The 25,235-nt window shown below is 42.5% G+C and overlaps 3 protein-coding genes across 4 annotated transcripts; 1 reads left to right on the plus strand and 2 right to left on the minus strand.

The window, feature by feature from the left end:
* Positions 1-1,161: 1,161 nt before the first annotated feature.
* On the minus strand, positions 1,162-6,759 carry tmem44 (transmembrane protein 44). 2 transcript variants are annotated; one of them, XM_037470133.2, is made up of 10 exons: positions 6,107-6,759; positions 5,895-6,021; positions 5,731-5,821; positions 5,343-5,503; positions 5,007-5,093; positions 4,748-4,918; positions 4,210-4,371; positions 3,914-3,976; positions 3,703-3,825; positions 1,162-1,399 (listed from the first exon to the last, which is right to left on the minus strand). In XM_037470133.2, the coding sequence occupies exons 1-10, from the start codon at positions 6,295-6,297 to the stop codon at positions 1,382-1,384; spliced, it is 1,194 nt and encodes a 397-aa protein (XP_037326030.2). In that variant the 5' UTR covers positions 6,298-6,759; the 3' UTR covers positions 1,162-1,381. The 2 variants fall into 2 exon arrangements, with proteins under 2 accessions (XP_037326030.2, XP_037326029.2); XM_037470132.2 differs by having other exon boundaries at positions 1,164-1,399; positions 3,674-3,825.
* Positions 6,760-6,890: 131 nt separating this feature from the next.
* lsg1 (large 60S subunit nuclear export GTPase 1) lies at positions 6,891-11,874 on the minus strand. The gene is made up of 14 exons (XM_062563555.1): positions 11,567-11,874; positions 11,261-11,387; positions 10,901-11,021; positions 10,734-10,820; positions 10,505-10,591; positions 10,319-10,379; positions 9,966-10,142; positions 9,445-9,810; positions 9,242-9,343; positions 8,987-9,134; positions 8,658-8,777; positions 8,308-8,387; positions 7,567-7,743; positions 6,891-7,468 (listed from the first exon to the last, which is right to left on the minus strand). Exons 1-14 carry the CDS (start codon positions 11,663-11,665, stop codon positions 7,289-7,291), a joined length of 1,932 nt encoding a protein of 643 aa, XP_062419539.1. The 5' UTR covers positions 11,666-11,874; the 3' UTR covers positions 6,891-7,288.
* Positions 11,875-13,001: 1,127 nt separating this feature from the next.
* Positions 13,002-14,986, plus strand: fam43a (family with sequence similarity 43 member A). Its single transcript, XM_037470530.2, has one exon. The coding sequence runs from the start codon at positions 13,241-13,243 to the stop codon at positions 14,279-14,281; it is 1,041 nt and encodes a 346-aa protein (XP_037326427.2). The 5' UTR covers positions 13,002-13,240; the 3' UTR covers positions 14,282-14,986.
* Positions 14,987-25,235: the final 10,249 nt, after the last annotated feature.

Below are 25,235 nucleotides of genomic sequence, written 5' to 3' on the forward strand. Positions count from 1 at the left end.
AAAGGCTTTTTGTTGTTGATTAATTAAATCCTGAATGTATTAAAGAAAAAACAATTATAGCACTGACTGAATAAAGGATGTCCACTATTATAGGGCTGGATGATAGTTTAAAACATGATTAGACAATATTAATAGGCATTTATCCTAACAAGACAAATTTATATAAACCCACAAAAAAATATTGAAGGCAGTAAAAAAAATTCCAGTGGCAGAGGATACAGGAGACCCAATTCTTTAAAAACTTCAATGTCAATAATAATCATTAACAGAAGCTAGTTGAACAACATAAAATCTCTATATGTTGGTTATAATCAATTAACAATATGATTTAATCATCTTCCAGCCCAGTCTGTCATGTCATGTTTACATGACAAACAAGGTGTTCAGTTACGTTAATTTATACTGCTGATATCAGCAATTGCTTTGCCACAATTCATTAGCTGTTTCCCAGTAATTTGTCGCAGGAATATTGACTCGAGGAAATGTAACTGGGAGGAGTAAAACGTTCTCCATACCATTGCTCTAATCTGTGTATTGTTCCGTTATCAGGTTCTAGGAAGTCCCTTCAGTTAAAAATGCCCTGCTCTGTTGCTCCATCATCCTCGAGCCCCCGAGCAAGCAGATGGACACGTGGTCTGACGGATGATGGAGAGGACGGAGGAGCCCTGGCCGTCTAGTCTGGTGCTTTATCTGCTCTGCGGGGCTTTTCCCAGTCCAGCCCTGATAACCCAAGTCGACCAGCAAAATACAGGATGTGACCAAATAACCTTTGAAGGCAGCAGGGTCGCAATATTCTTTTATTAGGGGAGGCCTTTTCAGTAAACCGCCCTACCAGACCTCAGCGTTTTTGATAAATGCGGTCAGCTTTGACAACCTATAGTTCCTTCTACTCACTGAAAAACAGCCGTAAATTACAGCAGTAGAATTAAGAGCTCCGTTTTGTCCTCTCCGGCAGCCCTTATTCGAATAATCAGTAATTGGAGGTGTTAGTGAGGCATAGGCACAATTAGCATTATATTAGACAATTCTACAGTAGATAATGAATTTAATTCAAATCTGTGATATTGTTACTTTGAAGGACAAAGCTGCGCATGGCAAGAATATTCAACACCGCCAGCCAAATTCTTTTAACCAACAACGGCCTGGTGAGGTGATGAGAAAGATGCAGCTCACTACACACGCTTTTAAGTAAAAACAAGACAAATAACGTTTTGCTGTTGACACTTTTTATTTCCCCTGAAATGAATGCACCAGATGTGTATCACTTTACTAATCCAGAGTTACATTGGTTTGATTTTCTTTCCAAGCTTGCACGAGAGGCGAATGTGCAGATGTTATTCAGTTTGGGGTTTGCTGGTGGAAGGTCATCTCCCTCCTGTTGTCAAGCCTCAAAATCCCACTGGAAAATATGATAGGTTAAGAGATTATAGTGTGAAATTTGACAATTTATGCAACCATAGCCTACTAACCATCCCTGTACGCATTAAGGCCTCAATATGGTTAGGTTTCAGGGTAATTGATCATTTGTTTAAGTGGTTGCTCAAAGCGTCTCAGACCTTTTTCTTAGAAAACCAGAATATTTGTTGACCTGAAATTAAACACTTTATGACGCATGTTGTTACTCGTGTATCAGACTCTGCTAAGTGTCAACAATTCAAAATGCTCAAGACTTGCTCACACGCAGAGCTAAGTCCTGGCCAGCAGCCATCACACAACAGACCATAAACGTCACCCAAAAATAGCAGAGGGTAACACTGGCCCCTTATAGACAAGGAAAGCATTTTGCACTACTTCCTAGGTAGACAGGCCCAGCCCAGTGCTGGTCTTTAATCAAATATCCTTTACAGGAGAACAATTAGGCCACAAAGCAAATCTCAAACAATAAAACCCCCCTCTCTGAGTAAAGACCCAGCGCTCAGCAGAAATGTGCAAGAAACACACAACATAAGACATTTCAAGCAGCTGGCTACATTGACAGCGCAGCGGACTCTAAAACGCTGTGTGGTTTTATCAAAATCAGCAATTATGGCGGTATGAAAGGCAGACATTTAAATTCATGTTGTATGTGGATCTAAAGACTGTCTTCCTAGCGCTCATCTCTCACTTGCTTTGGAACATTTCACAGTTGGGTGACCTCTGCCTTCAATGGAGGTGCAAAGGCTTCGCAACCAAATAAAAAAGTAACAGTTCTCAATGAGCAATCGGTGAAGTTCAGATGAAACATTAGTCAGTGTTAAGCCATCGTACTATTGAATCACCAAATGTTAATTCTAAACAGCGTTGGGGGAGAGGGGCATGGAAGGGAGGGACAAAACTATCACCCGCTGTTGTCTTTGCATTTATTAGACAAAGAGTTCAGACTAGCAATCTGCTCATCCCTGATCACAAAAGAGGAGTCATTATCAGGAGTGTGTACATTTGGTTTTAAAGACGCAAAGACTAACCGGTGCCGTCCCCAAAACACAGAATATGTAACGTCCGGGGCTCGGTGCAAACAAACCATCTTTAACCAAAGGGAGTTGAGGTTGAATTAAGTTGTAGAGGAGGATATTTCACACAGCCAGATAAAGCTGCATTCTTTCTTACTTCGATATTATACAAACTAAAATAAGGCCATTCTAGTAATTAGCTTTTTCCTGTTTGTTTAAAAGTATCAAGCTGCAACTCACTGTGCTCACACCATTCGCCTTTGTTTGTTAGATAAAAAGGGGACATCCTCCAGAGCTTGACTTTCTACAACAGAACATTAGGGGAGTTTCTCTTGTGGCTGGGAGTGCCTGATAAGGAACAGCTTGTGATTTCACTCTCCCTGCAAACTCAGTTTTTTTTTACATTTTTTTTTTTAAAGAATTTATATAAATTTAAACTGCCCTCAAAGAAAAGAAAAATTGTACACTGCAGAATGAAGCCAGGTCGCTCTTTACTTCAGCTACCAAAATAACCGCTTCTCACGATCATTCTGTCCGTACAATTAACACAAAAATCGTCCACACACAGGGTTCTTTATAGAGTGTGACTCATTATTTCCTTAGAGTGTGATGACCAAGAACCACCGACGACTGTGACTAACTTCCCTCAGGTCACATGTGAAAAGCCCAAATCTCAGCAGATCAAACTGCTGATCTGCCTTCACTACTTCCGCATGGTGCAGGGTTTTGGTCATTATGGCTTCTACAAAATGTTTAGGTGAGGCATTCGAGTCATCTAATTGAAAGGATGCAGCCCAATCTTAAAAAGGTGATTATAAGGAGATATATAAAAATAAAAACACACACACACACTTTAACTCTGCTGTGGAAACCAAGTCAAGCAGTTATAGTCCTTCATGGTTTCACAGTGGTAATGAAATACACATTCTGTCAACACGGTGTCACCACCTAGTGGTCAGCTCACCATCGCTGTATTTAATGGAGGGCCTTCAACATTCACTGCAAAACAGACAAGCCATGGAACAGTGTACATAATCAAGGTTAAATACTACATCGAAGTTATTACTTGCTAAACATTAAATCGGAACAGTTAAGGGGGAAATGTGTTCTGAGCATTTGTTGCGCAGGTAGCTGACATTATCAGAGTAAATATTTTGCAATAAAATTAAAAATTAAAAACTTTGGATCTCTGCTCTGATTGTTTAGCTCACTCAAAGTTTGTAAGAAAAGGTCATACTGCTCACCGACAGGGCTATACAGGGCTCCAACCCACCTCCAGGTCAGAGTCGACTAGAGAAGAGCCACACGACGTGTCCGTGGAGCAGAAACTGTCCACTCTGATAACGCGCACCGTCTGGCTGAGGCCCCGGGCCGCCACCTCCTCCTTAAGGCACATCTGTAAAACAAAAAACAATAAAACATGTTTAGCCGCCAGTACGACCACGGATTGAGCTGAACAAACTGAGCGCAGATCTTTCCCTTACTTCTCCTGCGGGTTCGACATCCATATAACCACCCATCTCCGCGGTCTTCCGGACATTTTTTGTCTGTGTAAGACGAGTTCGAATAGAATTAGGATCAAAACAAAACTAGAACATCATTAGCATTCATTTCATGAGAATGACCCAAACCGTAATGCAGAATGCCTGCTCAACTGTTAGTTAGCGGCTCAACCAGATAATTCAATTAGTGAAATGACACATTAGGTAATCTTCTAATACGGTCAATGTTACATATAAACATTTGGTCCTTTATGCACAAATCATCTATCAAACCGTACTTTTGTCCCTGCTGAAGAATGAAGTTGCTGTTTTCTTTTTTTCTTCATGACAGCATCATCTTCAGTGAGGGCGCAGGACCTTCTTAAGAGACGCTCTTTGTCCGGAGAAACACCAGTAAGCTTCTGCGTAGTTCCTCTCCTCCACCAGAGGACAACAAGAATCTGAAGACGTTGGATTGAAGGTTGACGCCTGGATGAAAGGCTGAACAGGTCACACACAGCCAAGACCTAGTGTGACACGTGTCTTTCGGAGCAGTTATCTCCCAGAAGACCAACATGGCAGTGTTGTGAAGTTCTTGTCTTGCGTTCTGTAACGCTGACTTTTGGGCATCTCCCTTAAGTTGAGTAATGGCGACTACTCGCTATTTCCTAAACTGTTACCAGAGCAAGTTTATTACTTGGCACGGCTGAACCATTAATGGGTTTTGAACAGTGCCATGAACCACCACCAGTTCTGTGGTTGAAGACGTTGTTGTGAAGCCCTGAGCCTGACGGGGCGAGTAAAATGCGCTCACTTTTTTTGCCATAAAAAGGATACAAGAAGGTCAATGGTGGCACAGCTGGTTGCCGACAGCAGCCACGGCAGGACTCTCAAAAGAAACCCAACCCGAGTGTCACACAGGAGTACGGCAGCAGCGTAGAGGGCACCGGACAGTGAGCACAGCAGTCTAGAGAACACCTTGGCCCGGGTCAGCACGTGTCCTCTGTACTAAAAAGGAGGAAACAAATGGAAGAAGTTCAACACTGGGACCAAGTTGCAGTGACACCTGAACGCCAACGCACGGTTTGTTACTTACTGCTCTGCAGAGAGCGGGGAACCTGGAGGTACATCCGATGACACAGGAAAGCAGGCCAAGTATGTAACCCAGGACTTCAGTGTTGTCCTGTCAGGGAGAACAGTTTAAAGTGGTTGTAATGTCTGATTCAATACGAGGGAAGAAGTCTAAATAGGCACAGTTGAAGAACATCAATTCCAGCGGTAATGAACAATTCTGTGAAATATATGAAATGGGAGAAAAGTTTACAAATTCATTCCACCTTTCACTTGACATTTAAATGCATTTGTCCATGTCAATACTCTTCAGTCATACCATTAAAAAGGACACGGGCAGCTAAAGCAGGGCTGTGCTTACCTGCAGGGTGGCAAACAGCAGTCTCCTGCTGCCAAAGACAGGCCTTACTGCTGGGAGGTGGGTCGCTCTGGATTTCCAAAAGCCTCCTGCAACCACCATCAGTACACACACAGCGAAGAGGTGCTGCCTCCTCCGCCCTTTCAGTATCATCAGCCTCCTGCCTGATATAGAGCGCACACACACACACACACACACACACACACACACACACTATTAGTGTGGTTATCTGTAGAGCGTCCGATACGTTCCCTTGCTATTTTGCCTAAAGGGATAGGGCAGTTGGATACAACTACTAAAAACACCTGCTCGACTTTGTTTGAACGAGGTACGTTTGTAGTGTGATGTTGCTTTGAGTTATCATTGAGTTTTGGCATTTCTCTATACACACCTGCCTTTGAGTTCAAGTGCAGGAGCACATGGGAGCAGCAACAAATACAATTAACAGCATCTACAGTAGCAGCCAAAGCTCCCATCAAAACCTACAGAGCAGGAAGCAGTGATGAGTTATTACAATTTGATTCATTCAAAGTGCTTAAATGAAAACTATGTTACCAGAATATGCAGCTGTCTGGACAGAATAGCTCCAATGGTGCTGCACAGGTCTCCGAGGAAGCTGTAGAGGAAAGAGATGGTTCCTACTGGGGCTTCTCCTCGAAATGTACACCTCTGATACACGAAGCTGAAAGAGTTAACACTGGTTTATTGTCGGAATCAATGAAGAAAAAAAAGAAAAAAAATGTAACTAATGCTGGATCAAGACTTACATAAAGCATGACAGCAGTAAAACAAACATGGATAGAAAGCTGAGGCCGATGGGGATGCAACGTTTCTCTAAGTTCTGAGAGAAACAGGTGGTGACCGCATCAACGCAAAATTCACCCAAACTGAAGGGAAAGTTGAGGGGATTCCCCCTGGGCGGACCCTCCAGGGTCAACCGATGTCCCCCTGTGTCCATTTCAAGTAGGCTTACATTTCGTTGTGCTAGAATAAACTAATCCATGCAGCACCTGTGCAGCCACGCAGCTGTCAAGACACTCAATGGTAGCACCTGCAGCGAGGGGGGGCGGAGCTCACCTGAGCGACACCTTATACGGACTTTCAGTCAAGCCAGGAACTTCAGAATAAGATCCAAGTTCCAGTAACAATAAAGGTAACAAAATGACTCAATGAAATGTTATACATAATTATAATTACCGCATGCAAACAGTTTTTAAATTAAAATGTAATTCAAATTGTGTAAATATAGAATTCATGTACACAGACTGTATGGTCAGATACTCGTCTCGAGAATATCAGGGCTGTGATGTAGACTTCCCAAATAATACACTTTAAAATCTCATTCTGATGATTTTAAAATTAACACAAAGTTCCTTATTTAGATTTAAAAGGAAATGGTGCAGTTACAGAATAAAAATATTGATTAATTTAAATGTTTAGTTATAGAAACTGCAGCAAATTAATCTTAAAAAAGCAGATTATTTTGCTTTCCAATGTTGTTTTACGTTGCATTAACCAATAAAACCTGGTAAAAAAGGAGTAAAGCAAGGATGCAGCAACATGACAATTTATTTTCATGACACAGCTTTGTTGCATGTTTACATGTTTTATGAATAAAAGCAGATTCAAACGGTCATTCCCCCGGGTGATTTGACCTTTGTGATGTGGTGTCTGAAATGACTTTAAAAGAGTGCAGTTTCAGACTCTCTGGATGTTGACTCCATGTACAAACGCTGGTGAGATCTAGTGTTGACGGAATGCATTAAACCAAAATGATCTTCTAACCAGAAAACTTTATGAAAGATTATGCACCTCATTTGGTAATATCAAGATAACCAGACAATTCCCATACTTGCAAGATCAAAGGGACTCTATTGACTTTTGGATACTACTCAGGATTAACTTCTCTGAAAAAAACGCCCTGTTCTTGCTTTGACTTCAAATCTGCGTCAGGCTTCCAGGTGCCTGGTAAGACGTCGTACTTTCTCCTTCTTGTTGCCGTTGCCGTGTTTTTTCCAAGGTTTTCCCACCACCGCGTCTGAACCAGGTTGTCCCGGGCCGACGGGTCCGCTGCCCGGCTTGTAGCCCATAACAGACTGAACCCCTTTGGAGAGCGCCCGCACGTTCTCCTGAAGATTGGGACACATACGTTATTTTAATCCCATGACACCCAATGACTACTATTAAGGCATGTCACACTAATAAGAACACCACACATCTACAGTACCTGATGGAAGAAGTTCTTGTCAACCACATTTTCAATTCTCCTGACTCTATGCGGTTTGTTTGCTGATGTGGATGAGAGGTCACAGCAGTCCGAGTCCATCTTCGCAAAGTTTTTGTGCTGCGGCTGGAAGTCCTGAGCGTTGATATGTGGCGGAGGATGGCAGTACAAAAGCTTTCCCTGTTGGGGGTCAACAGTGTTAGGTTGCGTGTGTTAGGGAGAGGAGGTTCTGTTCAGGATGCACACAATAATAGAAAACAATTTCATTATACTCCAATGTGCAGCTGTATGACCGGAGATCCCTTTTGTTCTTTTAAACAAAGCAAAAGCAATTTCCGTAGTTGGTGCTTCAAATGGAATAACATTTCTCAAAAAAGGTGCAGTGTTCAAAAACAGGCCTGGCTGTGTAAATGAGAAATTGAACCACACAACACTATTCCAGCCAATAAGCAACAGCGGGTGTTCGCTCTTTGGCACAGCATAATGTATAGAACATGAATGTTTAAAGAAAGGCAGCGGCGTGTAAAGCTATCATTATTTGTTTCAGTGTCGAGTTCAAATAACGACAATCTTACCAAGAGGTTTCACATGATTACTTTTAAGAGACTATGTTCACATTTTGGTTCCAGGTGGACAGTTTTCTGACTTTTTTGTTCAACGTTAGCTACTTCAACTAATTAGGCAAAACCAAAACCATGTAACAACTAACACAACTAACTTTTCTAACTCGAGTGTGGCACTTACACAGACAAAATCCTTCAGGATGTATCGGGATGATCTGGATTGATCAGGCTGGCCGTGTGATGTCATGAAGCCTCTCATGTCTAGAATACAAGGAAACACATTAACAAATATCATTCTGCTCTTTGGTCTAAAAGAGGACTTTACACAATGCTTGTGTAAAAAAAAAACAGCACAAGTAGACTTAAAAGGGTATAGTTTGGGCTTATTTTACAGATGCGTATGAAATGCTTTTAAATTTTCAATGTGAAAAATGAGCTCACTGACATTTAGAGCTGGAAACCTTCAAGAACATTTTTATGGACTATTGTCAATGTATTCTCTCGAACAAAATGAATGATGGTTAAGCTCACATCCATAAGCCATCAGCAGCTCCTCGGAGGTGGGAAGCCTGTCGGGGTCTTCGTCTTCTCGTGGTCTGATGATGTTGACCCCATAGGTGCCTTCAAAGACATGTCGAGGGATCACCTGACATATGTGACCAATCTGTTAAAGACTTATAAAGACTGACAAGTTGGAGCTGTGAGATTTTAGATTTAAAAAAACAACAACAACACCTAATTATAAAAATGTATTTGGGAATTGGAATGAAGTAGATCGCACTGGGATCATTAGATGGTTAAAGATAAACAGTTCTGTGTGAACAAGATTCTGCAGGAGCTGTGCCAACAGCATATAAAGGATATGTGGGAGATTGCAGGTACGTGATCTCTCATCTGATCAATAGACAGGATCCCAGAGCAGATCATCTCAGCTTTTGTAGAAACAAAGGAGGGCATGACCAGACCTGGGCAGTCACAGAGGCACAGGCTCGGCTCCACATACAGAGTCTGTTACATATGTCAAGAAAATGCAACACATTCGATCACACATTCAGCTTTCCGTTAATTTCATTGCTTGAATTTGCATGGAGAGGTTTTAAAGAGTTGTACTAAACCTGAAAGTGCTTCGTGTGTCCAGGAGTGGCTGAAACAGACACCTTCTTGTTCCTTAGAATAGTGTTGATGGTGGAACTCTTGCCCACGTTAGGATACCCAACCTGTTGAATTCATTCAAAGCGCCAATCAGAAAACTCGCGAGGTAACTTGATGGCAGCATCCCATTTGCAGTCTGTTGTACTGTGTTTAACTTTTCACCCACCAGTCCCACTGTTAGCTGTCCTTCTTTACACCTGGGCCCGTTGTGAACCGACTTAAACATTTCGAGCAGCTCATCCTTATGCAGCAGCCTGCTTGAGTTGTGGAAGGGGGATTTATTGGGTGAACCAGCGCCGCCGTCTTCTTCATTTTCTTCATCTTCTGAGCAGGTGAACCAGTCCTCCTCAGCAACAGTTACCTTTTCCTGCTGCTCTTCGTCTGTGCCACTATTGTGCTCATCTTTATCGTCCTCCTCAGCCTCCATCTCATCCTCCTCCTGTCCAGCTGGCTTTATTTGTACTTCGTTGTTTGGCTGTTCTTCGTCTTCTGGGTCACTCTCTACACAGTCTTGTTCCTCCACTTCCATTCCCTGTAAGAAGAGACATTTTGCACTCTGATATTGAATTTAAAAAGACTAACACATACATTCACAAGCATCCACCTCCGCGTGCTGAGGGAATGTTGTTCTAAAAATCCCAAGAAATGGATAGAAATGTGCAGGGGGATGCAGCTTCTCAAACTCACCTTTTCCTCAGCATCCAATCGGTCGCTCTCTGCCAGCGCAGACCAGAAAACTGCCCTCAGCCCCTCTTTCTGGAAGTGTCTGGCCCACACTCGCCTCTGTTCCCTGGTCAGCAGGTCTGCCTTATTCACCAGCAGCATGTTGACCTTGTGCTCCGACACCTCCTTTACATACAACTCCTGAGAGCAAAGAACAGAAAAGCGTAAAATGTTCGGTTCACCTGTACAGTATTTCCGCTATGCACCCTGATGCAAGGTGCATAGCAGAAAGAAGGAAGAGTTTAGTTCCATTCTCCTTTAACAGTGGATGCATCTTCCTTCTTCTATTTTGAACAACTCTGCCAAAAGTACTTTACCAGGTCGGCACATCTGAACAGCAAAGGATTTCTGGCGTCAACAATTTGAACGACAACATCACTGCAAGAAAACACAAACACAATTTTGTCTTCAGTATTACATGAAGAGAACTCACTCCTCATTCAAGAAGGGTATTAAGTTCACAGCTGTGTACAAGTTCTCTCTTTTTTTTTTTTTTTACTTACCTTCTCTCAATCACTCTCCAGAGTTGTCTCCAGAACTCCAGGTTTCTCTCGAATGGGGTGAGAATTAACTTCTGTTGCTCTTCTAGTCTTTTAGGGGAAAATACATTTCGTTATTTTGCTGACACCAATAATCTTCAACTGTTGGAAACAGTTTAGACAATAAACGAAACAACACTAAAGCTTAGACAAAACGATGAAAAAAAATGATAAAATACAGAATATTACACACTGTGCAAGCACTCGTCTCCACTCCAAGAAGCTGTCTTTCTCTGTTTGCTGAAGCACATCTGCACTGGTGCCTTCGTCCCAGTGGGGGCTTAAAAATAGAAGAGAGGATTAAAATTCAGAAAATTACAATACGGCCTTTTTATAAGAAACTAGATCCGTTGTTTTTACCGTCTAGGAATTCTAAGGAAATGCTTGTTCTCTTCGTGCAGCTTTTTCAGCCTTGTTTGCTCTTCAGCTGTCAATAAGCCTGCTCTGGCCTCAGGTGGTACAAATTTGATGTTGAGCTTCTCTAAGAAAATAAAAGCATGAAACAGTCAGAGACACCAGTGGAATCAAACGACGGAGGAGTGGTAAATGACATTTTAAACAAACAATATATTTGACATCCTTTAAACTTTGAGGGTGGAGTAATCCTTTACAGTGTGGAAATGTATTTCAGTTTTACATGTTTACAAACATAAGCTGTATCACAGAATGTACAACACACAACCAAATAACTACACCTGAGTTAAGTGTGGTATTACACACCTGCAACAAACTCTGTTCCAGCCAATTCGGCGGTGGCCAGAAAGTCATCCATGGAACTCTGCTCTGTCACTGACTGCAGGTTGAGTCGACCCCAGTCATAGCCATCATTGAGCTCACAAGTGTGGCGCTGAAAATGCAAAAAAGAAGATAAAATAAAGCCTCCCATTGATAAAAAAAATAATAACTTGGTGACTGTGAATTTTATGTGGCAAAAACGTTGCTATTTTATCATTGCTTGCCGTAGGAAATGTGAAATGACTTGACTGCGTTTACTATAAGGTAAGTTAAGTTGTCTCCGTTACATACCCAGGTGTCGCCCCGCTTGTTTCCTCGGCCCGCCTGGAGTCTCTCCTTGATCAAAGATCGACCCAGTCCGCCTCCTCCGCCGTCTTTCTTCTTACCCATGCCTCCTTTCTATGTGACTACGTCTGTTCTAATATATCTATGTGCGTATATAGTACACTGCACACGAAACAAAACTTGGATATGGTGTATCTAAGGGGTGCTATGTGTCACTAGCTACTTTGCCCCATGTGCACTACCGTGTTGTCGAAGGAACCGGAAGTGGCAGAAAACAAATGAACTTTACATCCGGACAACTTTTTTGGAGATTTTGATAGAGGTAGCTTTGCTTAATGGTTATACATTGTTATACAATTACTGCATAGTTACGTACTAAATACCCAGAATAATTTCGTATTTATTTTAAGCATTTACAGTGTCGTAGCTGTATTATACTCTGTTATACTTGTCTGTCCAGCTATCGAACGCGCCCTGAAGAAAACGGGGTCTAAATATCATTGGTTCCTCATGCAAAACCAACTCTACAGCCTTTACAAGAAAACACATATATATATGTAAATACAGAGACAACAGTAACTTGAAATTAAAAAATAATAATTTTAGTAATGCTAAAGAAAGAACTAATGTATCTTTCCCCGTTACACGAGATTACCATAGACACTTCTTACTCTAACCAAAAGATGGCGGCATATAACGGCGCAACAGAAAGACTCTCCTCTTGTACATTGGTCTCAACATAACCAAAGGTGAAGAGCATGAATAAAAACTAATTAGGTGACGTTATATCACATAGACTACTATACACACATTGTGTGTTCACTTTAGTATTACGTTTGTTAGTGAGACAGGGGAATTGTTGATATCGGTTTTTATCCCAGCAGGAGAAAAACATGCTTCAAATCACAGGTGATTTAGTTGTTTGACACATTTCAACAACGAGGCAATTAAAAGTGCTTCACATGAAACCATTAAATGCGTCAAAACATAAGGCAAAATAAAATGAAAGGACTAAAATAGTTAATTAATGGACTGTAAGAGTATATCTGTAAGAACACATCTCCCTTATGAAGTTACTTCACCCCAATTTTATTTTAATTTAGAGTTATTGTATACGTGTAAATAATGTTCTTATATAGATAGATAGATAGATAGATAGATAGATAGATAGATAGATAGATAGATAGATAACTTACAGAACACAACTTTCATGGCCAATAGAGCTGATTCTGACATGATTCAAACTTTTTCATGTCTGAACTTTTTAAAAATCTCCTTTGGATGTTTTTGACGGTTTTATGTGAATCCGTTTGAATTGCCTTGCTGTTTAAATATGCTACACAAATGAAATTGCCTCGCCTTGACGTGATTTGGTTTCGCCCCCACCCCTTGCCTTCTCACTCCAATGGTTTCTCCCTAAATATATTCCGCGAAATGTATCCAACGCCAGCAGTCTGTGTTCAGAGCTGAGGAGAGACCGGTCGGAATGCACTACGATGGGAAATAACGCGTTAGAGGAGGAACATATCAAGTACGGTGTTTTTGCGTTCACTTCCCGTAAAGTTGCTCATAGATGAGCCGGCGGGAAAGTTAGACATCTCTTGGATATATCGCAGTAACACAACGTTTATTTGTTTCTTCTCTTGACTTCGTTGCTGTTGATCGCAAAACAGCAATAAAATGCTGTCTTGGAAGAAGAATAAGTTCGACCTGATTGAGGAAGACAGGCAGTCCAAGCAGAAGGGCTATGCTGTGAGCCTCAACTACTCTGCGCTCACCTCCTTCGCCAAGTCCTGCCCCGAGAGCGCGCTCAACAGGGTGGGCAGCATGTTCAAGTCCAAGAGGAAAAAGGTGAAGATCACCAGCGAGGACCCCACGTACACCGTGCTCTACCTGGGGAACGCCACCACCATCCAGTCCAAAGGGGACGGCTGCACGGACGTGGCCGTGAGCAAGATCTGGGGCAAAAGCGAGATGGGCAAGAACGGCACCAAGATGAGGCTGACCATCAGCTCCCAGGGCATCCGAATGGTGCACGTGGACGACAAGGCGAGGAGGCCGGGGCACCTGTACCTGCTGCACAGGATAACCTACTGCGTCGCGGACCCGAGGCTACCCAAGATCTTCGCCTGGGTGTACAGGCACGAAATGAAGCACAAGGCCGTGATGCTGCGCTGTCACGCGGTGCTGGTGTCCAAGCCGGAGAAGGCGAAGGCCATGGCGCTGCTGCTGTACCAGACCTCGGCCACGGCCCTGGCTGAGTTCAAAAGACTAAAACGGAGGGACGACGCCCGGCACCAGCAGCAGCAGCTCATCGGGGAACAAACCATCCCGCTGGTCCCCATCAGGAAGCTGCTGAACGGACAGTGCTACTACAAACCCCCGGTGGAGCGCAGCCGGAGCGCGCCCAAGCTGGGCTCCATCACGGAGGACTTGGTCGGGGAGGAGGAAGAGAAGAAAGCGATGCACTTTGAATACGAGGACATCCTGGACACGGACGGGGATCGCGTGGCCAACGGCAAGCGGGAGTGGTCTCAGATCATCAGCGATTTGGGGGAGATGAGCATAGGCAACGACGTGCAGACGCTGAAGGCTGACCTCCGAGTCACCAGACTTCTGTCCGGGGAGAGCACGGGGAGCGAGTCGTCCATAGAGAACAGCCAGGAGCACGTGACGCTCACCAACGGGTTCGGGGAAGTGAAGGTTCAGGAAATCGCCTGAATCCTTTCGGAACATTTATTTCGCAGGCGGCTCTGTTTTGTTGAGCCGCGGTGTCTCTGTACTGTGTCTTCGGCCGCGTGTTGGAGAGTTTTTACTGTGACCCGGTGCCTCGGAGGATAAATAATAAGGGGATCTGGTGAAAGAAATGACTATTAGGCTTCTCAATTATATTTGAGGAATGTTCAAGGAAAAAAACAAGTGCATGTCCGTTTTGAAAGATGATAAATCCCAGTGCGCCACAGGACACACTGCACTAATGCCATCTCGTTAATTTAAGAGGATTTACTATGTCCTCAGACTTGTTTACCTGAATATGTCGTGTCTCTTTTTCCTGTTGAAAGATGCTGACCGCGATCACAAAAAAATCATTCCGTTTTAAGGCACGTTTTGTTGTTTTCCTCAGTGGTTCAGTGGGTCTAAACAGGCATCCTTAAGTAACCTGTCGGGGCGCTTTTGCAACAGCCTGTTCTTTTACTTTATTTTTTGCACTCTTGTGGAATTAATTTACATATTATGTTGACTACATGTACATAATGTTTGATATGTTGTCTGAAACATAAATGTCTTATCTTTGCTGTGCAAAAGAAAAACACCACATATTAAGATGTAAAGTAAGATGTTTAAATAAAAAATGTTATTTTTTAAAGAAATGTGGTTTGTTATGTGAACCCCATTGAATTACCATGAAAAAATAAAATTATATGAAATAGCTGAAGTGTGTCTCTCGATCTGTTTTGGACCACAAGTAGGCCATGGTTTCCTCTGGTGCTCTTTAATTTAAATGGGGATTAAACGTGAGAGGCATGGATTTTCAGGGCCAAATATAAGCCGTAGGTGGGAAGGAGAAAAATTTGCAACATTTCTAAGTTGTATAGTATAGAGGTATTGTCTGTTTTAGATGTCTTTTATTTGGAAGTCTTCGGCTGCATCTGTGTCCTTCGCCAAATTGCTCTCATGGAACAGGCTCTAGAAGTTATTCAATTAAGTTACTGAAGGCCCATTCATTCTGACTGGCCTCGGGGAAGCCGGGACGCACAGGAGGACGTCAGCACAAGCTGTTAGAACATCACGTGGGTCCTTTAATGACAAGGCGGCTGAAGCACCACAGGTCTTATAATAGCACACCGACTGTTTATTATTTTCTATTACGTCTGCCTTCCTTTAATTGGCCACTACAGAGAATCTCTTAGGGGAAAAACAAGAGCTGTGAATCTATATACGGAATCGTACATTTACTTTGTTCGCATTTGCCCCTCTTACTAAAAACCCAATACATTATTGGTCACGCGTGTTTGTTTGACTTCATTAGAATATCACTTCATCAATAGAAGTGACACTGAGGCAGCACTAGTTCACTTCCCTCTCGTACAAGGCAGTGCATCCAATGCCCACATTGGCAAAGAGACAGAATCACCTCAAATGCAAGCGCAGGGGACCTGGTGTCAGGAAGAGGGATTTGACTTCTCTTGCAACAGCACATGCCACGCAATTCTTGCCAGTAAGTCAGGCAGAGCAGTTTGGAACTCACTGTTATTGATGTATTGTATCTCTGCCAGAGTTCCAACCGAAGCCCACAGCATAAAGGGTTGCTCCGACAGGCACTACGAACGGGGCTGAATAAGACATGGGCAGGGAGGAAACCAGAGGACGTCGATATGGGGTTGTTATCCTTACGGACAGTGTTTCACCAGCTGACACAATCCCATTGGCCATGCTGAGGTATTCATGGGAAGAAAAAAACACTTGTATATTTAAATGAGATTTAGATCCAGAGACACATACTCCCACACATGCATGCAAATGTATTTAATATTTGCTGTACTTGTGGCTTGTCGAATGGTTTTTGTGCATGTGAATCAAAGATCACCAAATAACCACACAGTTTATCTTGAGTGTACGCGGACAAGTTGTGATGGCCTCACACAAGTCACCAGCATGTGTCTATAGCACAATGTAATTAGTGGACCGCAGAGCAAAAGGCCATTTGCCTGTCATTCTTGTTTTTTATAGCTGATAGATAATTACGTTAGATGAAAATCTATCATACTTACATACTAAATATTTTATGAACTGTTTTTGAGTAATCATATTTTTCATATCAGCTATAAATTAAAAACTGCAATTGCAATTAGTGCACTTAGTTGTAGGGTCTTTTCTCAAACTAACTGCCAAGTCAAAAGAAAATCTATTTATTCAAATAAAGCAGAAGTACTATAAAGATGTATGTACTTTCTGACTTCTATGCATACAAAGACTGCTTTTCAATAGCATAAAGTAGCCAGTTTCCTGAGTACATGTCATATTCTCTTCCCTGTGATGCCCTGAAAACAAATCACCACCCTTCCCCGAGAAGTATCTCATTAGAAGTTGATGTGAGAATTGTTCTGACTACGACAACTATCCTCTAATGAAGAATAAATGACGGCCACCGCCTGGTTTGACACCGAAGCAGCAGAAGAGCGGAGCTCCCACGTTGTCTGCGGGTGGAATGCAGCTGTGGGCCGTGGCTGCACCAGACCATCGCAGCGCCTCACAAAGCCTCGTGTTCTACCACGCCAGAAAATCTGTTTGTCGAAATTGCACGAGGTGCACCAGAGCCGTTAGGCAGTGTGTCCCGTTGTAATTACACGAGCAGCAACTTGGATCGGTCTGCAGGGATCAAATCAGAGCCGAGAGGGGTGGCAACCTCCTCGTGATGGTGGAAACATTAACGAACCAATCTCTAGGAACAGTGTCAGAGAGCTTCATGTCCCAGCATGCTCCTCACATCATAATTTGATGCTTTATGTAGACGGTACGGCAGAACATGGGGCAGGTGAGGAGGAGCTAGATGCAACACCACTATTTGTGCCAGTAAGGTGTGCAATTAACACGTTCCTCGAACCACAGAAAGGAGTGCAGAGGGTCATTTTACACGCAACACATAATCAGACATGCTGCGCAGACCTTCCACGAAAAGTTTTGTTAGCCTTTTCTTATGGGGGGGTGGGGGTGGGGGGGGGGGGGGGGGGGGTGATGTTCTTTGACCCTGTTCTCCAGAGGCAGACTGTCAGACAATGTCAGTGTCAGAGTAAACTTTAGCAGGATGCTGTGAATGTGAGGGAGGCAGACAAACAGACGGGCGAGAGACAGAAAAATGAAGAAAAAAAAACCCATGATGGTGCCAGCCTCAGCATTCATTAGTTTGGATCTGAAAGCTGTCCTCCGGGACTCTGCGTGTGTTTGTTCCAACTCTGTCTTCATAGAAAAAATCATAAAGAATCTGTCAACTCAATACACACCCGGATAGAATGATACATTTTCTATGTATTGCATTAATAAACACTTCCATACAGTATCACAAAACACAGTATTACAAAACTTAACTGTATTGATGTTTGTACCCAACCAGAAAAAGCTTATTGTGATTGAGACATGAGAGAAAATGACAACTTACTTCCTTTCCAACAATGTTTGCAATTTAAATGAACACAGAGCATTAAACCAAAGGTTTAACAAGTGTAGTATAGTGTGTTGTCATGGTAACATTGTCTATTTAGGACTGAACTGATGAGCCTCATGGGGATCTCTAAATGTGTTTGGTCACATACTAAAGTATTGGACCCGATGACATCGCTATAGATGCAGATTCAGGAAGAATAAGGAAAGTAAAATATCCAGAAGAAGACATGATTACCTCACAAATGTCACAAATTTTACATGGAGATGTAGTTAGATCACCAAAGTAGAAAGCAGATCACCAATGGCATTCATTCTCTGGGAACCTTCAATCTCTGTAGAAAACATTTTTCAAACCCATTCAGTAGATATTGAGATGTTTCAAAAGACGAAGGCAGGAATCATAACGGAGGCTTTATGAGACGCTTTCCTCAGGCCGGGATCATAAACCTCTCCTTCCTCAGCTCACAGTTGCTGGTACTTACAGAATATTTCATCACCGTTCACACACAGCCAACATTCAGAGAGTCCAACCTACGAGTCCCTCCTCCGTGAATCACACACGCTGAGCGTCTCTCAAGACAATTCTCGGTTGGTCTCCACACAGCCTGCTCATGTAATGAGCCGTGTCTGTGTCCACGGGTCGAGCCCCATGAGGCCTTGAAACTCTAGATATCGCAGTGTCCCATTCAGCCACCGCTGCTCTTGTTTTCCACTTGCTCCACGACACAAAAGCTTTGCCCCTGGAGAGCCATAGATTTCAGCAGGGTTATTTCGGTCTTTCCGCTCACAGGGAGGAAATGGAATAATAACAGAGCGGGGAAAACAAATTTGCGGGTGACCCTCGGACAGACTTGTTGTCTGAGCAGATAGCAGAATCCCAAATAAGATTTGCGAGGCTTTTTGGGTGTTTTTAACAAGATACCCATCGGCGTGTTTTGTGAAAGTGGAATATTGGAGATACAGCCGTGTCTCCAACGCGCCAGAGCAAAGGGACAGCTGATTTTGAACAACTTTATTCAATAGACACTGTCTGGGCGTTCTTTTCAGCTTAGTCCATGTTCAAGGAAACTACGCTGAATCCACACGTTTGTTTGTGCTGTTTCAAATATATACAGGAAACTGAAGAAATGTCCAATACCTCAGATCTCAAGCATGTCCGATAGGATGCACATGTTTCTGCAAGTGTTTGCAGGTGCTTTTATCTGCAAACAGGAGAACTTGAGGTGTCAGAAGCCAAGGAGGAAAATACATCCCCAATTTGAGAAAACCTTAACCAGAAGAGTAAAGTATCGGTTCACAGTGCAATAAAGTAAATATTATATATCTATATGTTTTGCTGCTAGCTGATGATCTTTTATTATCCAAGACCCAAATTCGACATTAGAGACCGGAGGTTCTCATCTTGCATTAGATTTCGGGCAACAAAAGCACTATTGGGTTAAACGTCAGAGAAAGATTGTGGTTTCAGTTCGTTTCAACAAAGTAATATCCTGTCTGGGGCTCCATGTCATTGTGGACATTTTTATTGTTAAACTGAGAACATTGTTCCTGAGCTGTAGCCAGGTGATGTGCTGGCTGAAAGAAGAACTGGGTAGGGTTACCACATAAAAACAAGTGTATTGAATTGCATGTTATCTAATTATCTAATTATTATCTAATCAATGTTTAACCATCTTGCATCATCAGATAGCAGAAATGGTGATTTTCGGTCCCCAGCAGCTCTGTGCTGCATCACTCAGCGCCAGCGTGTGTGACTGCCCCGTTCGGGACCAGATGGCAGTTTCATCTCTTCCAAGCCTTTTAAAGCCTCTTAAGACACCGGCCAAGAGCTCCGGGAAACAACAGAGCAACCTTGCTAGACTGCCACTGGCGAGCTGTAATCCCAGCCCCTCTTCAACGCTTTCTCCATGGAATTAGCATGACATGGGGCCTAATGAGCAACACGCCGTCGAGTGTGCAGTGTCCTTGGCTGTTACTATGCCCCCTTTCTAGCCTGGCTTACCTGAAGCTGAACCTTAAAAATGCATTATTTGACCGCCATATTATTACACAGATTATTCTCAGTTATTTTACAGTCGTTTAAATTCAGTTATGATTTTGTTAGTGTTCCTCATGCCACTTCAATTCTCTTTCTTTTTTATCCCCCCGTTGTTTCTTGCCAAGAACATAAAACACATCACTTCCTTTTCACCAGGGGATTTTTTCCCATGAAATGTGTGCTTAGACCAGCAAGTTTTCCCGAAACGAGTGGACTTTGTGTTGCGTAAACTAGTCGCGGGAAACAGATTTATCTTTATAAAAACATGACTAAGAGATTCATGTTAATAAATTATAAACTTTAGAAACTCAGCACTCATCACCGTGGATCTCTCGCATAGTTTGCCAGTTTAAAGCCCATTCAAAATGCCTTCAGTTACCATTATTTGATTTGGTCTTTAGTCTTTATCCACATAGCAGAAAGTGTTATGTTATTATATCACAGAAATAGATGTTCTGTACATTGAAACAAACTCATACACACAAACCAACACACGATATTGCTTCTGGAATATGTGCAAGCCCAAGGGGGAACATTGTTTTTCTGTTACAGGAATGAGGAAAATGTCTGGATGCCATTGTTTCCCAGAACAGACAAATCGTATCAAAACAACATTGTGCAACTGAAAGATGAGACACTGACTTCTTCAAAAGCGCACGTGTGTGTGTATAAGTCCTCACACACACACACACACACACACACACACACACACACACACACACACACACACACACACACACACACAGACCTACGCGCATTTGCGTGAAAATATGCGATAACGAACCTGACAATGACATTCTTCCAGTGACCCTTGACCCCAGCATGGGTCCTTTGTTGTTTTTGTCTCGGGCCCCTGCAGATGAATCATGTTTTTTCCTGAGCTCCTGAATGTTAGAGAGAAGTATCCTTAAATCAGTGTTAAATCATCTTCTCTGTGATTTACATTTGAGCGGACGTGACATCCACTAAAGCAAACAAAAAAGCATCCAAGTCTGGTTGGATTCAGGCTCCTCGTGTTATGGTGGCGACAACAGTGTTTGTGTTGCCAAGCCAAATAGCTGCCCTCGGGGGGGTTATCAGTGATCAGTGTAACGAGTCCTGGCTTCCTATGCTGCCTCGCTCTCAAGTTAATGGACATCAAAGCTTTATTTGGACACGGCTCAGGTGACAAATATTGAGCGGAAAACGGAAATTCACACATTCACACATTAGTGCAGAATTTGACTGCTTTCACTCAAGAATGGAAAAAAAGGAAATTAGCACAATTTGACAAAATAAGTGCTGAATGAAAGAGGTCAATGCATAAAAAGATTGTGGTTTTATCAGACATTTGCCACATTTGCCATTTAACTTTTGCTGTGCATTCAAATTACTGTTTCTATTGTTTTTAAAATCTTTTCCCCATCTTTCTCTGCCTGCATTGATTATTTCTCTCATAGTTTGTATCCCTAACCCTTTTTTCTTTCCCGTCTTCTCTTCCTCTATTCTCAGAATTCATTGTATACCATCCTGTGTCTCAGATCCTGTGTACCGAAGTTTTCATCACAGTCACAACAACAACAACAGGCTCTGTGTGTGTGTGTCCGAGTTTCCACAGAGGACGACAAAGGGAGAGTGGCAATTTTGCGTTTTTTTGCAGAGAGCAAGCCTTCGTCATTTCCTTCCCGTTTCCTTCATTTAATTCTCTGCCAACGGCCCCCTCTTTCCTCCACCTGCGAACACACATTGACACATGCATAAAGAATGTGACACGCCGCACAAACAAGCTCACAAAATGATTGTCAGGCACATGCAAATGCTTTTAAACACACAGAAAAGCTAACAAATACAATGCAGGTGCATGTGCAGGCTTTTCTGAAAGAATAAATCCAGGCTCTGCAGCAAATGTCAACTCGTGAATAGAGCTCGCATTCATTGGTGAATCATGCATATTTCTCTACATGCATATACTGTACATTTACATGTTTTATGAGTTTTAAGGGTTTGCATTGAAATGGAGGATGTGTTTGTGTGCACTTGTTATTTGGAGAATATGAGTCCCTGTTGGTAAACACGTGAGCACTTCACTGCATTTACGACTGCTTATATCATTACGTAGGTTTGCGAGTGTGTCTATTAGTGTAATCATTTCCCAGGAGTGCTGTGATCATAGGGTTTGTTATGCTCTGAATCAGCACAGTCGATGACACAGCCATGCATGCTTTCAGGTGCAGCAGCTTACGAAATTGTGTGTCAGCAGGTCTGAATATGGATACCTGAGAGTTCTTTAATATGACATTTGTCATCATGGTCACCTTGGAACAAGAACAAGAACCCTATACTCTGGGCTATTACACTTAGCCGTTTTAAAGTGCAGACAGACAATTGCAGATGCATGTGTAGGGAAAGAGTTTGCTGTACAAAACATTTCCATCTTAGATCGGCAGGGTTAGAATCCACCTGGTAATTATTCAGCTAAACTCACAGACAACGTGGTGCCTATCAGACATGGGAAAACAGAGGAATCACAGTTTACTGGCCTGGATACAAAGGATAAGCACATCGCTCTATAATCTTTCAGCTTATGAAAATGAAATTGACGGATACCATTGTTTGCTCTAATAAGCAAATTGTTCTAACGCTTTTGGGCAGGAATGCACCCAGTTAGGATTCTTGTGATTAAATGGGATTGTACATGAAACAACCATGTGTGTGTGTGTGTGTGTGTGTGTGTGTGTGTGTGTGTGTCTGTGCACACTTCACAACCAAAGAGTGAAAGGGGCATTGCCTTGTTTTTGTATTGTCTGTGTTTAAGGGCCCTTTTATTCAAAAGAAGCACAAACCAAATATATGAAAAACCTCCAAATGTTAAAACATTTAGTCTTGCTATGATTTATATTTTAATGGTGATGTTTAGGCCAGTGAATGTACTGGATCAACGTTAAATATTTAGAAAAAGGCCTTTTCGCTTTTATGCTTTTTCCAGGCACAAAAAAGGATGTCTCACACAATTTTCCCAGTAATATTTAAAACTCATTTGGTCGCAGAGTTAAGAGCTTTGGATGATCGGATGGTTATAATGAACCTCAACAAGTTTGAGTCCAGCAAGGGACATAAATTATATTGGATCATTCTCTCCTTCATGTCTTGTCATCCTTCTATATAGAAATTGAAATTGAAAGCACAGTGTGGCTAAACTGTGTTTTGACCACGTGTGACCAGCTTGCATGTGAAACGAGAGAGCCCGAGAAACTCAGATCCTTCAGTGGGAGGAGGCTGGGGGTTATGTGGTTCTTCTGGGTCCTGTTCCCATCGGTCACGAGCCTCTAACCATCCCGTCAAACCCGTCCACCTCGAAACAGGGCGGCAGATTGGAATGCAACAACACTCATATCTAGCCAAGACTTTGGCATTCCTCCAATCGCTGGAGAGAAAGGAAGACGAAAGGGCGAAGAAAAAAAAAATGAGGGCTTAGTTCAAAGCGAGGGCGGAGGGACAGGTTCAAACGGGAGGAGGTGAGGAGCAAAAGAGCGTCAGAAATTGATCCTAAGACAACTTCAAGTTAAGGGATCAGATAGCCTCCTCCCCCGAGAGTCTCTGTTTAGTTACATTACAGAAATCCATACAGATATGAAGAGTACACAGTCTACTGTAAGGGAGCAGCCAAGCACTGAATACACTCATTTTATGTTGGAATGTTGCAGAGTGACAGATGGGCGCAATCATTTATTCCCAGGATAAGTATCCATGCCGACAAGGAAATCATTCAAAAGGACAACGAATAACTGAAGTCATGGAAAATATCGATTCAGATTAGTTCAGTCACTAAAGCCCGAGAAAGTGTAAGGTAATTGTTTCTTTAAGCTGCATGATGTTTTCCTCCAAAGCAAAGAGAGGTTGACACTTATTGCATTTTCACATTACATGTCATTTAGCTGGCGCTTTTATCCAAAATGGTTTTTACATTAGGCCCGGGGAGCAGTTGGGGGTTAGGTGTCTCTCTCAGGGACACTTTGTCATGGGACACGGAGCAGCCGGGGCTCAAACAGAGGACCTTGCGGATTCCGAGCGCACCCTCTCTACTCCATGCGCCACTGTCATCCAAACCCAGAGAGGTGAGAGAAGCCTGGTGTAAAAGTCTGTTTATGTCAATCATCATTCCCAAACCTTCCCAAAGTGCAGCAGCTTTGCACCTGATTTCAAAACGGGGAAAAATAAAACCATGGGGTAAACAATGGTTGTTAATCCACAAAGCTCACTGCCATCACACAGATCAACATCTTCCCAGCAACAATAGGGGATAACATTGTGAAATTATTGTTATTATCCTCCTTAAGTCAACATGTATTGCAGTTGACTTCTGGTGACACTTCCAGAGTTTGTGTATGTGAGTAACTGCACACACTTACATATTTCTGAAAATTTAGTTTTCAGTAGTTTCCCAAACTTTTTCCAAATCCTTTCTTCTAGGTATGTCATTTTACATTTAGCTTTTACCTCGCCTTCTGATCAGTCACAGTTTGTTACACGACAAGCCAATAATCCACCACTCAAACACTGATTCAAGTACTAATGGCACAGGCTGCCATCTAATCAGGATCTAATCAAATGCTCTCAAACACACACACACGCACACACGCACGCACGCACACACACACACACACACACACGCACGCACGCATGCACGCACGCACGCACGCATGCACGCACACACACTCAGTCATGCACAGATGGACATTTGACCTGTCTAAATGGAATACCCCCTTGGATAAAGTGAGTTTCTCAATTTGGAACTTGTGAGCATATTTGAAGTGTGTTTGTAAGCTGCATTTAAACAGCTAAAAGATCATTTAAATCAAACCAAGAAATGAAATCTGTGTTTAAACCTCCGCCTGTATAATTGATACATTGTGGAGCTAAAAGGGTTCCATTGGAAATCATTACTGTCTATTATTCTCCAGCCATATATCCAACAATGTGGCAAATAATTGCATTCAATGAGAAATTTGAAGAAAACATTTCAAGAGAGACACTTGAAGACAAAAGCAGGCATTTTGCAATTTGAGCTTCAAAACAAGTGAAACAGATTGAACTATATTTTGACTCCACCACAGTGGCACTATGCCGTTCAGCAGGTTCACACATTACATCACAAGCTATCAGGACAACTCCCTTCAAAACTCCTTTGTGTTTTAAAGGAATGTCCTTAAAAATAAAATAAAAACTTGATCACTTTCCAAATTCCTAACATTCTGTTGTCCCCACCTTTCTTTTTTCATCTATCCCGAAAGAGAGCGAGAGGAAGATGAATGAGGGCCAGAGGTGAATAAAATGAGAAAACACTGGATGTAAAAGTAGGTCGGAAAAGCCTATGTCACATGTCGCTTATCAATAAAGACAATTATAAATAGCTGCAGCATCAGCAGCAGCATCCTGGTGGGGAAACATTCAGCTACCAGAGCGCCCTCCCCTGAGAACAGAGTCGCAGGTCGCAGT

Source organism: Pungitius pungitius, chromosome 7 (assembly GCF_949316345.1).
Source record: "Pungitius pungitius chromosome 7, fPunPun2.1, whole genome shotgun sequence".
In the NCBI taxonomy this organism is placed as follows: Eukaryota; Metazoa; Chordata; class Actinopteri; order Perciformes; family Gasterosteidae; genus Pungitius; species Pungitius pungitius.